This window comes from Otolemur garnettii, unplaced genomic scaffold (assembly GCF_000181295.1).
Source record: "Otolemur garnettii isolate 467f Iridium unplaced genomic scaffold, OtoGar3 scaffold00217, whole genome shotgun sequence".
NCBI lineage: Eukaryota > Metazoa > Chordata > Mammalia > Primates > Galagidae > Otolemur > Otolemur garnettii.
In genome coordinates, this window is record NW_003852612.1 from 2161192 (window position 1) to 2175520 (window position 14329).

General features: G+C 37.0%; 1 protein-coding gene across 1 annotated transcript in view; it reads right to left on the reverse strand.

The window, feature by feature from the left end:
* The window catches only part of PARG (poly(ADP-ribose) glycohydrolase), a 139440-nt gene that overhangs the window by 13698 nt on the left and 111413 nt on the right, over positions 1-14329 (reverse strand). The window contains exon 17 of the mRNA XM_003801665.3: positions 3024-3129. Within this exon, the coding sequence (XP_003801713.1) occupies positions 3024-3129 (106 nt within the window). The remainder of the gene's footprint in view (positions 1-3023; positions 3130-14329) is intronic.

Sequence of the window (14329 nt, forward strand, 5' to 3'; positions counted from 1 at the left end):
AATAAGCCCAGAGTGAAAAACAGGTTTTCTCAAACAAATTCAGGATGATAAAGAATTTCATTTTAAAAAACCAGAAAGTCTTTCTTTTATAGACTTTCAAAGCACTGGAAAAAAGTACCATGCAGTTCCTGTTTTTGAATTCACAGAAAATGTAGATAGAAAGTCTTTAGAATAATTAATTTAAAAAGAAAGAAAGAAAGTTTTTAGAATAAGGAGACAGGACAGGAAAATTTTTTCTAAGTACACAACAAAAATCTGAACACATAAGAGTAACTAAGGATGGCCACAGCCAAATGGGCTGAAATAAGTGAAAAAAAACTAAAGAAAAGAAAGTCTATATTTTTTTTTGACAATTAAACAACTAATATTTCTTAACAAAGAATTATTATTAGCCAGTGAAAAATAAAACTACTCCCAAAGAGATAAATGTGCAGAAAGCATAAAAAAGCAATTCACAATCCAAACAAATGGTCAATAAATACAAGAAAATTGCTCAACCTCAGAGAAGTTAAAAAGATTGATAACATCCCATCATGGTGAGGTTTCTCATGCAAAGAAGACCATGTAAATGCACACACAGTAATTCATAGTGGGCAACTGCAACAAGTATTGAAATATATTAATAAAATACACATATCCTGTAAGTCAATAATCTTCTGGGAATTTACTCTAAGAAGATATATAAATAATTATACACAGTAGTATTGTTTATAAGATAATAAAAACACATCAACCATCTGTGAATGAGAAATCTGTGAAACAAATTATGGTATAAATGGTTATACAGCAGAATACTATGTAGCCATTAAACAATGGTGACACTAATTGGGGGACTGAGGCAAGAGAATCGCTTGAACCCAACAGTTTGAGGTTGCTGTGAGCTATGATGCTACAGCACTCTACCAAGAGTGACAAGGTGAGACTCTATCTCAAAGAAAAAAAAAATGTTGACAGTAGACCTCTATGTGTTAGTGTTGAAAACTATTCTTGAGACTGCAGCATTTTCAGAGGTTAGAAAACAGATGGTGTGATCTCATTAAATTGGTTACATATTATTACACAGAAATGTCCAAAAGGATGGACACAAAAATGTTCTGATAATTTTTACATTCTTCATGGTAATATTTTATTTTGAGGAAAAAGTGTCATTTTTATAAAAATAATAACAAGTTTTTTTATTGTTGAGGAGGAAGGCCATCTGACATTATGACAGATTCAATTGTTCTATTCCAAGGAGATGGATTTTATCAATATGAGTTTGGCTATCAAGGCCAGCTGGCTGCTTTATGTTTGCTTTATTGTTTTATTGTTACTGTGATATCAGTGATGTAACAAAAAAATCTGTCCGGTCTTAGTCTTAGGTTCTCAGTAGGAGCTTCAAAAAAACTTCAGGAATTTAATGAGTGCCAGTCTTTGTTATGTGAACGACATAATCCAGAAAGCCTGACCTCCTGGAGTGGGGTAGGGCTAGGGACTGAGTTGCACGGCCAATCAGTACACCAGAGAGTGAGGTGCTCTGACACCTCCCCAGAGAGGTAGTGGAAGCTCTGCGTTTCCTCCCAGGCCTCACATTATGTACGTCTTTTAAAATAAAACTGCAATTGACAGGCGGTGCCTGTGGCTCAAAAGCGTAGGGGGCCAGTCCCATACGCCAGAGGTGGCGGGTTCAAACCCAGTCCTGGCCAAAAGTTGCAAAAAAAATAATAACCTGCTATTGTAAGGCTGGGCATAGTGGCTCATGCCTGTAATCCTAGCACTCTTGGAGGACTAGATGGGTGGACTGCCTGAGCTCAGGAGTTCAAGACTAGCCTGACCCAGAGTGAGACCCCGTCTCTAAAAAAAATAGCTGGGCATTGTGGCAAGTGCCTGTAGTCCCAGCTACGAGGAAGGCTAAGGCAAGAGGATTGCTTGCGCCCAAGAGTTTGAGGTTGTTGGTGAGTTATGATGCCATAGCACTCAACTGAGACTCTGTCTCAAAAATAATAATAATAAAATTAAATTTAAAAAAAGCCCTGCAATTGTAAGTACAGGATTTTAATGAGTTCTCCTCAGGCGGGGCCATGGGAACTCCTGGACTGGTAGCCAGTTGGTCAGAAATGTGAGTGGCCTAGGGAACCCCCTGAAACTTCTGGATGGAGTTTGAAGTGGGGGCTGTCTTGTGGACTCTGTCCTTCATCTGTGGGATCTGGAATAATTCAAGGTAGACAGTGCCAGAATTGTATTGTGGTATACACAGTGGTATCATACCAGTGGGATGAAATGGAACAGTAATCAACCTTAGTAATAATATAACATTATTTTCTAAATAACTGATAACTTTCAAAAGTAAAGTAAATGTCAAATGGGTAAATGGCCAACAGCTCTGCTGATTGGGTTTTGTGATTTTTCTACCATAAACAATACAACACAAGAAATGTTCATCTCTCTCGGGTACCCAATGTCTCCTTCTCTGTGCCATTCACACAGGTCTCCCAAGCTATACTATGAACCACAGACCTGTATTAAAGCACTTGCTATTGTGTGCTGCATTTGAGTGTGCTCTCATATGCTGCTGTGAATTCACAGCAGGGCCCGACCGCATCTTATTCACCTGTTCATTCTCAGAGCCTATCACAATGCCCAGAACATGGCAGATGCCCACTAAGTCTGATGAATGAAACAGAGTCAACGAAGTCAGTCTGTCCATAATAATCACTCCAGTGAAGGAAGGTACTTGAGTGGGTGCTTTGGTTTGAGACTTTGTAGTCTTTATACACTATTCTGTCCCACCAACCTTGCTATAGTCAACTAAACAGTGTGTTTGGTAGATCAAAAAGATAAGCGACCTCTGCAGGGAAGTAGTAAATTAAAATAAGAATTCTTTTAAACATAAAAGGAGGAAAAGAATATGGTGTCAAATATCCTTTTTCCTTTTCTCTAAGATTTTTGTGGTCTCTTACTTTGACAGAACATTAGAAATCCGGCTTGAAGGATGAACTTTTTGTCCTGGTCAGGACGCTATCCTTTTTACAGCATCAACTCACCTTTTAATCTAGCATCACCCCCAAAGGCACCACAGCCCCAGTTTCCAGTGGCCACTGCAGAAAGATTCTGTGAACAAACTCCAGGGCGGAGAAATCCACAGTAAGCCTGCAGGATAAAGGAATTAGCAACGCATATGAGTAACTAGACACTAACAGTATTTCTGAGTGATGTACTAGGATCAGTATCTATTATCAGCTTATGTTCTCTCTTCTCTCTCTTTTTTTTCATAGGGACTAGAGCCTGGGATAATACAAGGAAGAGAGTACGATATGGCAGATTCTAATATTTATTTGTTTTGAAACCAGACAAATCAAATCCCTTAAAGCAATGTAAGTCTCGGTTTCTTTGTCTGACTCAAACAAACAGAAATGGAAATATCAAGAACTGATGAGTTTCCAATTATAAACTACCAGGAAAGGCAGTTGTTAAAGCACTGTTTTCTCTGAAGGCTTCTGATTACCATTTTTCATCAGGCAAAGGGTCACTGTAATGCTTTCTCAGCACTCTCTCTGAATTACTGGGACTAGATTAATAACTGTGATTAGCTTTTAAATATGTTTCCTGCCACTGAAATGCCTAACAAAGAGCAAACATCTATCTATAAAGGGAATTTCTACGCCTGGTTATGAAATAACCTTTAACATACTTTTCAGCTCTCAGGTTCTCTATTTTTATAGCTGTTTTAAGCTAGAATATGTATGTATGTATGTATGAGACAGTCTCACTCTGTTGTCTCAGGCTAGAGTGCCATGGCCTCAACCTAGCTCAAGCAACCTCAAACTTCCGGGCTCAAGTGATCCTCTTGCTTCAGCTTGGACTATAGGTGCCAGCCACAACACCTGGGTAATTTTTGTATTTTTAGTAGAGACAGGGTCACACTCTTGCTGGGGCTGGTCTTGAACTCCTGAGCTCATGGGCTCCTCCTGTCTTAAAGGCCCAGATTGCTAGGATTACAGGAGTAATCCTCCATGCCCTACCTAAACTAGAATATTTAAAAATCTGCCAATAACCTGAGAAAAATACACTATATCCCAAGAATGCAAGTATTAATTAAACGAGCAGATCATTTTATATATGTGAAGACTTCAGTTTAACATCCCAGAGTTCCTGATTTCCATTTCTTTGTTGCTGGCTTAGTTTGTCACTCTGTCTCCTTTCTGTAGTTTTCTCAAACCATCAGCCTGTATTAGGTCTAATATAATAGCAAAGCAAATCTCCCTGGGGTTCTCTTCAGTACCAAACAAAGCCTAAAATATTGGCTTATACCATGTATATAACAGCAAATAAAATTAAAAGAATGATCTGTGACAAATGCTGCCAAAGAAAAACCAAGGATAAAGAAAGATGCTTCTATGAACCCACACCTAGAAATATAGTAATTTGCTCTCTGAAGCTTCCACAAAGGTATAAAAATTTATTTTACACACTGTCTGGATGTATTAACAAGGCTATTCCTTCCTCACCCTCCTACGCTGTAAATCCTGACAGATATTAATTATAAGTTGGTATTACACCATTATTCAGCACTGTGGTACAGAGCTCACACAAGCACTCACAAATTACCTGCATAATCAGATACATGGAGCTCCCGAAAATCTCTTTCAGGTCAAAAAACCAGAGTGCTCCATTTTTTTGAATAGGCTCTTGAAAAGATTATGCCACTATATGCACAAAAGGAAGAACAAACCCTCTGCCAGAATAAACATAATTTTGTCACTTTGTTTCAATTTCTTCTAACATGCCTAGATGAAGAGGCTTTCTCGGCCTCCTGGCTCAGGTCTTTGTTTCATACCTGTATTATCAGAATGGTTTTCATCTCTTCCTTTACCACTATCTCTAAATAACTGAGTTAACTTTACTTTAGCGGGTAAAAAAATAGTTTAGTGAAGCTAAGGCCTGACAATGGAGAATTTGAACCAATTTACATTAGAAGAAGAATCTAATGTAAAATACCAACCCATTTTCCTGAAAAATTAACCATCCTGAATAATGGCCATATCAAAACCCATGAAATTAAAATTAAACTACACTCAGTGTTTTGATCACATAATATCAAATACAATTTTAAAAAATCAGATAAAAATATGTTCTTAAATTACATAGTAATTAGGTACTACATATAAAGGTACTATGTATAAAGAATGGTTATAGTGATTACCTACAAAATTATTTTATCCTGTTAAAAACGAAGCATTTCTAAGGTCAGAAATAAGATAAATAGTAAGTTCTCCTGAATCTCCTTTAGCGGGTCTGCCCAGATTTCTCCCTTCTGCAGGAAGGAGAAGGATCCTGTACACACTAGAGACTAGGGCAGGGCCTTGAATCAGAGGGCCTTTCCTTTTACATCAGGAATTGTACTCCTTTGGTAAGAAACAAAGATCACCCAAATGCCCAGTGACCCCTGAATGGATTAACAGTGGTATATGTACACCATGGAATACTATGCAGCCATAAAAAGATGGAGACTTTGCATCTTTTATGTTTACTTGGATGGAGCTGCAACATATTCTTCTTAATAAAGTATCTGAAGAATGGAAAAATATATATATATATTGAATATATATATCCAATGTACTCAATCCTACTATGAAATCAATATATAATCACCTACACATTCACACCGAATGGTAAAATGTAACTATAGTCCAGAAAATAGAAGGGAAGAGGAGAGAGGGGAGAGGAGAGGGGGAGGCGGGAAGAGGGAGGGTAGTTGGGGGGACCTCACCTAATGTGCATGATGCAAAGGTACATTTCAAAACTATTAAGAGTATGATTGTGATAGATATGTTGACCAGTTCAATGCAAGCGTTTCACATTGTATATCAAATCAGTACACTGAACCTCATAAATGCATCAATGTACACAGTTACGATTAAATAATAAAAAAAAGAAACAAATATCAGATAGAGACCTCAAAAGAGTTAGTTGCAAGTTTTCTCAAGAGCTCCATATTGGCAATACTTTTCTTTTTCTCCAGCCAGAGCCAGAGGACTTGAGGAGATTGATCAAAGCTGTGAGAGAAAAAGAAAGCTAGCTTGAACTCTAGTCATACCCTGACCTGACACTCAGCAATAGCAGAGGAATTTATTTGTACTGATGAACAACTAGCAGTGGAGGAAAGAGGAAGCATTCATACCTCAGGATACTAAGGAGAAGATACCAATCAACACTCCTATCCCAGAATGAGTTTTGATGTGAAGGGAAAAAGAGGGAAGATTAAGGTAACTTTAGAATCCTGAAGTGTACAAAGAGTACATTAAGAAGAAGAGGAAAAAATACTAATATCTAGAGTTAAAAACTAGGGACTAACCAGGAAGTAGTGAAGAGAGATATAGAAAGGAAGCAAAGAAAACGGGAAAGGGACCAAAGCAAACTGATGTAAAAGTCTGCGGGCTGCAACTTAGGTTTGTGTGAGTGCACTCTATGATGTCTGCACAACAAATATTTTTCAGAACGTGCTCTCATCATTAAGTGGCCTTTGACTTTAAAGGATGCTTTTCATTATCATCTAAATACATTAAACTGTTTGCTGGATTAATAATTTAATAAGATTATGCCTAAAGAATCACTAACTTATATAAGGTCAATTTACCACACTTGTTTAATACATACTTGATACTGATTTCCCAAGGTTTTTAGAGTATTCTGTGATTTCATAAAAATAACCATGATATAAAAAGACCCTTAAGGATCTTTTGGAATGGAATAAAGTAATATTAATCAAGAGGCTTAAAATTATCCTTAGACTCAGTAATAACATTTTTGTAAATTTCTTCTAAAGAAGTACCAACTGTACAAACATATTTATTTCTACCTTACATAAAGAAAAATTTGGGACCACCAACTGTTCAAAAGGTAAGGACAGTAGTTAAATCATAGTACTGTATTTTAGTCCATCCTATTTCATGAAACATTTTATTCAAATGATTATTAAATGTATAAAAAATAATTACAATTTGTGGGTAAATGAAATAGGTATAGGTAACTTTTATGTATATTCATATGAAACTAAATTTCATGTGAAAAAACCTACAAAAATGAAAACTATTTGAAAGGTAGAATTATGGATGACTTTTTTTTATCTTTAAAGTAATTAACATCAGTACATTATTTTGGCCCCTTTCAATTGCAATATAAAGTGAAATAAGTATGCAGACCTAAGTTTCCTTAGGTATAAAATCTAGGATTGGTTTAGGTATCTCATGGTAATTCTGATCTATATATTGAGAAACTTATAGGAAAACTCACTAGAAATGATATGTCACTGATACATTTTGAACTAATATTCCAAAAGAGCAAGGTGATACATATTTTAAGAAAAAATTACAAACGATCACATGTTGAAGTTCTTAGAACTATCAGTTACAAATATTGTTTGGTTTTGTTATCAAGCTTTGATTTAATAACCAACCCATTCCAAATTTAGTGGTGAGTAGTAACAAAAAAAAAAAAAAATCAACAAATAAAGCAAGTTTTTTTAAAAAAGTAAATGATGGTAATTTTCTGTTGGAAGTATCTCTCCACTCTGTTCAAATCCAGAAGGCTCCACGAAATATATTCATTACTTACTCTTACCTAAAGGAGTCTAGCATAGTTAAATAAAACTTTTCACAGGTGATTTCTTTTTTCTCTGGCAGAGCTATCTGCCACTTTTACAAGCTGGAGTCATAAATCTTTCCAACCTCAAAGATAATTCTCCAGAATGTCAACCGAGTGATCTCTCATAGGATTAAACACTGCTTCAATGTCAGTTAGATCAGAGCAGACTGATTCTTTCTTTTAAAAACCAACTAACTCTACCTGTAGGTCATCATGCAGGTCCAGTAGGACAGGTGGAGAGTGGATGAAACAGACTTTTCCCAGAGGTCATAAAGCACTTTGTGGAACTGCTCTTTCAATTATCATCTGGGGAGGAAATGTCCCAAAGTAGCAAATAGTACTGCCAAGCTCAGGGATCCAAACTGAGCTCGGCAGTACTATTTGCTATCTTTCTAACATGGAAAACTGGTCTTAAGCTAGCTATGTTGCTTCATTTAGAAAAATACAGTTTTTCTATTCCTCTGTACTTTCTCCATGGCACAAAAAAAAAAAAAAAAAGTGGAATTGTGCAAGTCATCTTGAAAGTAATTCAATAGAGACTTCTGCTTTAAACCAGAGCTTATAAAATATAAGATATAAAATGCTCAATTAAATATTCTAAGTTTATGTGAAATTCCTATTGCTTGTACTAAAATTCATAAATCTATTTTAATAGGTAAACATAATTAATAAGGGATAGAATACTTTGATTTAGAAGACCCAAAGTCATTTGCTTTATCCTTTTTCAGTGGAAAAGTTGAAAATAAATAAAACCTCCGCTAAAAGAACAAATATTTTGGAGTACAGCAGTGAATGAAAGAACACACATTTATCAAATGCCTTCTCATGTGCCAGGACCTGAACTGTGTGCTTCTCAGTGCTACCCCACATGTCAATAGGCTATATTACACCTATGGTATTTCCTAGTCTCCAGGGACTTAAATAAATAGGCTGGAGAAAAACCCTCAGATTTCCTTGAAAACAAATACCAAACAGAAATGGACATTGAGAAAATAACTCAACAGGCACTTGGTTACAATATAAGTTTATGATTAGAGAAGAAGTGATCCAGCCATGTGCCTATAGAAGATCAGGCGTTCACCAAAGGCAGAGATATTCTCAATGATGTAAGGGTGAACCATGGGAAGTATGAAGGTCAGATCTAGTTATGTCAGAGAATTTACATTTTAAAAAAGTGATCTGAAGTTGAGGAACCTAGATTTAGGGTTTGGTCACTGCCTAGATTTGTGATCTGGGGAAAATCACTCAACTCTATCTAAGGATCAGTTCAAGTTCACTGTCTCCAAACTGGAGATAAGAACAGTATCTATGCTTTATGGATTAAATTAGACAATGCATTTAAAAGACTGAGTGCCTTGCATGTATACAGTAAGCAATCATTTAATGAGAATTACTTTTACTATTGTTACCTGTGTAATTAAAAAACAAATCCTACCTGCATTTGACTGAAAAGAATCTTTTCTAAGATATAAATTAGAGGTAATTGCATACCAATGTAAATAGCAGATTGAAAATGAATAGAGAACTACATTACAATGCCTTAAAAATAAAATCAACCCACCTGCTTCATATGGCTTTATATATCCAGTATTCGATATGACACTTTATTTGGCTTTATTTAGTACTTGAAGAATTTTTAAAAAATATATGACAATTTGTAATATTTTGAATGATTCCAGACAATGTACTCATCATATTTTGGTGTGTATTTTTTTTTGCTCAAATTTTTGAGGGAAAAATAAGATGTGTATTATACATAGGCAGTGTGGCTTGAGAGTGGGGTAACCCACTGGGTCTGCCAGGGTCACTGCTCCCCATCTGGATCTGCCAGCTACATGGGGTACTAGCCTAGGATGATCTGGGATCTGGTGGGAGCTGGCTAGAGCAGCCTCTGCTGAGTGTGGTGATCAGGGGAGGGAGCATTTGCAGGGTTGGCACAGCAGGCCATGGCCATGCAGGGTGAGGGCTAAGGCCCAGCCATGTGGAGTGGACCAGGAGCCCCATGCAGGCCCCAGGGACCTGCCTGACTACTCTTGAGGGGAGGAAAGGTATCCCAGGAGAAGGAAGGCACAGCCTCCATAGAGCAGGCAGCTGCAGGAGGGCAGTGCAATCTGCAGATTTAGGGGAATGTTACCTCTCCTTTTCTCCCCCCTCCCCTAATGTGCCTTTCCTAGCCAAAAGCTGGCCATTTTCTTGAGGGGCATTTTCCTGAAAGTTTAGGTCACTAAATGTGGGTATTTATTATCTACAGGAGAGCATTATACACAGTATACAGTATATTATTTCTAGATTGTATACCTCCAAAAATGATATTAGCACTGTCTAAAAATTATTTAATCATCAACCATTTAAAGAATCATTTTTAAAATTTATAAACATTTATTTTTATTTCAAAATATTAAGGTAGTACACATGCTGTTGGTGACATGGATCAGTTTTATAAGCTTGAGTCACAGCTATGTGTGCCCATCACCCAAATAGTGTTCCTTGAACCCATCAGGCATGTTTTTGCTCTTCTTCTCCCCCCCCCACCATTTTCTGGATTTCTACTGAATTTTACTTCCCTCTGTGCACATGTGTGTTCACTGGTTAGTTCTAATTTAATAATTAGCACAAGTATTGTTTGTTTCTCCAATCTTGAGATATTTGCACTCAGGGGAATGGTGGCCAGTTCCACCTAAATTATTGCAAAAGGCATTAATTCACACTTTTTTATGGCTGAGTATATTCCATGATATACATATACCACATTTTATTCATCTACTCATGAATTGATGGGCACTTGGGTTGAACCCACATCTTTGCAACTGTGAACTGTGCTGAAATAAACATTTAAGTGATGGTATCTTTTTGATAGAAAGACTCCTTTTCAATAGACGCTCAGGAGTGGGAATGCCACATTGAATGGCAGGTTTCCTTGTAGTTTTTTCAGAAATCTCCATACTATTTTCCACAAAGGTTGTACTAATTTGCAGTCTTGACATTGTGTACAGGTAAGTATTCCTTTCTCTCTGCATCCATTCCAGCATCTATCACTTTGGGACTTTTTAATAAAAGCCATTCTAACAGGGCTAAGGTTACATTGCATTGTGATTTTAATTTGCAATTCCCTGATGATTAGTGAGTGACACTGAGCATTTTTCATGTTTATTGGCCATCTGTCTATCTTCTTTTGAAAAATTTCTGTTCATGTCTTTTGTCCACTTTTTTTTTTTTTTTTGCAGTTTTTTGGCTGGGGCTGGGTTTGAACCCACCACCTCTGGCATATGGGGCCAGCACCCTACTCCTTTGAGCCACAGGTGCTGCCCCTTTGTCCACTTTTTAATGTGGTTGTTTGATTTTTAGTCTTTGCTTGAGTTCTTTGTGGATTCTGGTTATTAACCTTTTATTGGATGTACAGCTTACAAATATTTTTTTCTACTCTGTAGGTTATCTACTTGCTCTGTTGATTATTTCCTTAGCTGTGAAGAAGCTTTATAGTTTAATCAAATCCCATTTATTTATTTTTGTTGTTGCTGTGATTGCCATTGGAGTCTTTTTCATAAATTCTTTGCCTCGGATAGTATCTAGAAAAGTTTTTCCTACATTTTCCTCTAGAATTCTTATGATTTCATACCTTAGGCTTCAGTCTTTTATACATCTTGAATTAAGTTTTGTGAGAAGAGATGGGGTTCTGTTTCATCCTTCTGCTTCTGGCTATCAATTTTCCCAACACCATTTATTGAACAGGGCTTCTTTTCCCCATTGTATATTGTCTGCTTTGTCAAAGACCAGTGGCTATAGGTAGGAGGTTTATATTTGGGTTCTCTATTTTGTTCTATTGGTCTATGCCTCTGTTTTTGTATGTGTACCAATATCGTGCTGTTTTGCTTACTATATCCTGATAGTATAGTTTGAAGACTGGTAATGTGATACCTTCAGAGTTGTTCTTTTCGTTTAAGATTGCTTTGGCTATGTGGGCTTTTTCCTGGTTCTAAACAAAATACAGAATTATTTTCTCTAACTCTGTGAACTATGACATTGACATATTAATGGGAATTTCATAAAATCTGTAAATCACTTTGGGTAGTATAGACATTTTTACATGATGATTCTGCCAATACGTGAGCATGATTTGTTTGTGCCTTCTGTGATTTCTTTCCTCAGTGCTTTGTAGTTCTCCTTGTAAAGATCTTTCACCTTCTTGGTTAAATATACTCAGGTATTGTATTTTCTTTGTAGCTATTGGGAATGGTACTGAGTCTTTAATTTGACTCTCAGCTCGACTGTTATGGGTATACAGAAATGCTACTGATTTATGTACACTGATTTTGTATCCTAAGACACTGCTGAATTTATTTATCAATTTCAGCAATCTCTTGGTGGAGTCTTTGGGGTTTTCTAGGTACAAGATCATGTCATCAGTGCAAAGTGATAATGTGACCTCTTTCTCAACTTGGATACCCTTTATTTCTTTCTCTTGCCTAACTACTCTGGCTAGGAGTTCCAACACTATGTTGAACAGAAGTGGTGACAGTGAACATCCTTCTCTTGTTCCACTTCTTAGGAAGAATATTTTCAGCTTTTTCCCATTCAGCATGATGTTGGCTGTGCGTTTTAGCCTTTCTAATTATAGCCTTTATAATTTTGAGATATGTTCCTTCTATGCCTGCTTGTTGAGTTTTAATAATAACATTTCATCAAATGCTTTTCTGCATCTACTGAGATGGTCATATAGTCTTTGCTTTTGCTCCTGTTTATGTTGTGAATCACATTTGCTGATCTGCATTTGTTGAACCATCCCTGCATCCCTAGAATGAATCCCACTTGGTTGTGGTGGATTCTTTTTTTGATAAGATGCAGAATTCAGTTCGCTAGTATTTTATTGAGTATTCTTACATCTTAAGATGTAAGATGAGTTTTCATCTCATAAGGAACTTCAGTCTGTAGTTTTCTTTCTCTGTGTGTCCTTTCCTGACTTTGGTATCAACGTGATACTGGCTTCAAAGAATGAACTGGGGGAGAAATTCCTTCTTTTCTATGTTATGTAATAATTTCTGTAGCATGGCAACAAATCATTTTTGAGATATTTTCATAAGGTAGTGTTCTAGGTATTGACTGACCTGTATGAAACTAAAGTCTTCTTCTCTTGCCAGGTTTTAGGTATACACTGTGTTGCATAAGGACTCTATAATCTATAAACAAATGTTTTTCAATGTTGCCAATACTTACAACTAACTTAACCTATTCATATATAACAAGGCTCCATATCTTTAAAATTTCTGCTGTCTCTGAGGCTAGTAAACTAAAGGTCAGTGACATGTAAGTGAACATACAGAAAGTCAATTGGCAAAGGAGAATTTAATAAACGATATATTTGCCAAGTTTGGTGGCTCATGCCTGTAATCCTAGCACTTTGAGAGGCTGACATGGGTAGATCACCTGAGCTTAAAGTTTGAGACTAGCCTGAGCGAGAGTGAGACCTTGTCTCTAAAAATAGCTGGGCATCCAGGCAGGTGCCTGTAGTACCAGCTACTCTAGAGGCTGACGCAAGAGGATTGCTCAACCCCAAGAGTATAAGGTTGCTGTAAGCTATGACACCACAGCCCTCTTTCCAAGGCACAGAGTAAGACTCTGTCTCAAAAAAAAAAAAAACAAAAAAAAAAAAAAAAAAAACCCAAAAAACAAAAAGGCCCAGGACCTGTAGCACAGTGGTTACAATGCCAGCCATATACACCAAGAGTGACGGGTTCGAACCCAGCCAGGGCCAGCTAAAATCCTTGCAGCAGGCACCTGTTGTCCCAGTTAGTAGGGAGGCTGAGGTAAGAGGATTACTTAAGCCCAAGAGTTTGAGGTTGCTATGAGCTGTGATGCCATGGCACTCTACCAAGGGTAACATAGTAAGACTCTGTCTCAAAAAAAAGTAAAAAATAAATATATATTTATGCCCAAAGATGACCTTTTCTAAGATCATTGTTGAGGATAATTTCTAAACATGAACAATCTAGCTCCCACTGGAAGGTATACGAGGGAGTACAGATTTTATCCATAAAAAAGGCTATCCATTCTGAGGAATTACTCTATTTTTTTAGCCATATAACTATGGCTAAATACATTTTGCTTCTACTTTCTATTTCATATGTTTCTCTCTAAACTACCTACCTGTCTCCTACTATCAATGACCATGTAACAGATTTACATATACATGTTTGAGTAAATAATATCTGATGAGAACTCAATGACAAACTTTTTTTTTTTTTTTTTGAGACAGAGTCTTAAGTTGTCGCCCTCAGTAGAGCTGTGAGTTGTGGACATCACAGCTCACAGTAACCTCAAACTCTTGGGCTTAAGCGATCCTTTTGCCTCAGCCTCCCAAGTAGCTGGGACTACAGGCACCTGCCATGATGCTTGGCTAGTTTTTTGTTGTTGTTGCAGTTGTTATTGTTTTAGTTCAACTGGGCCAGGTTAGAACCCGCAAGCCTCAGTGTATGTGACTGGCACTCTACCCACTGAGCTACAGGCACCTCCCAAACATTCTTATTCTCTTCATAGAGAAGAGAACCTACTATCTAAATAAATAATCTCTGTTTTGTTTTTTTTTTGTGAGACAGAGTCTCAAGCTATCACCCTGGGTAGAGTGCTGTGGCATCACAGCTCACAGCAACCTCAAATTCCTGGGCTCAAGCAAGTCTCCTGCCTCTGCCTCCCAAGTAGCTGGGACTACAGG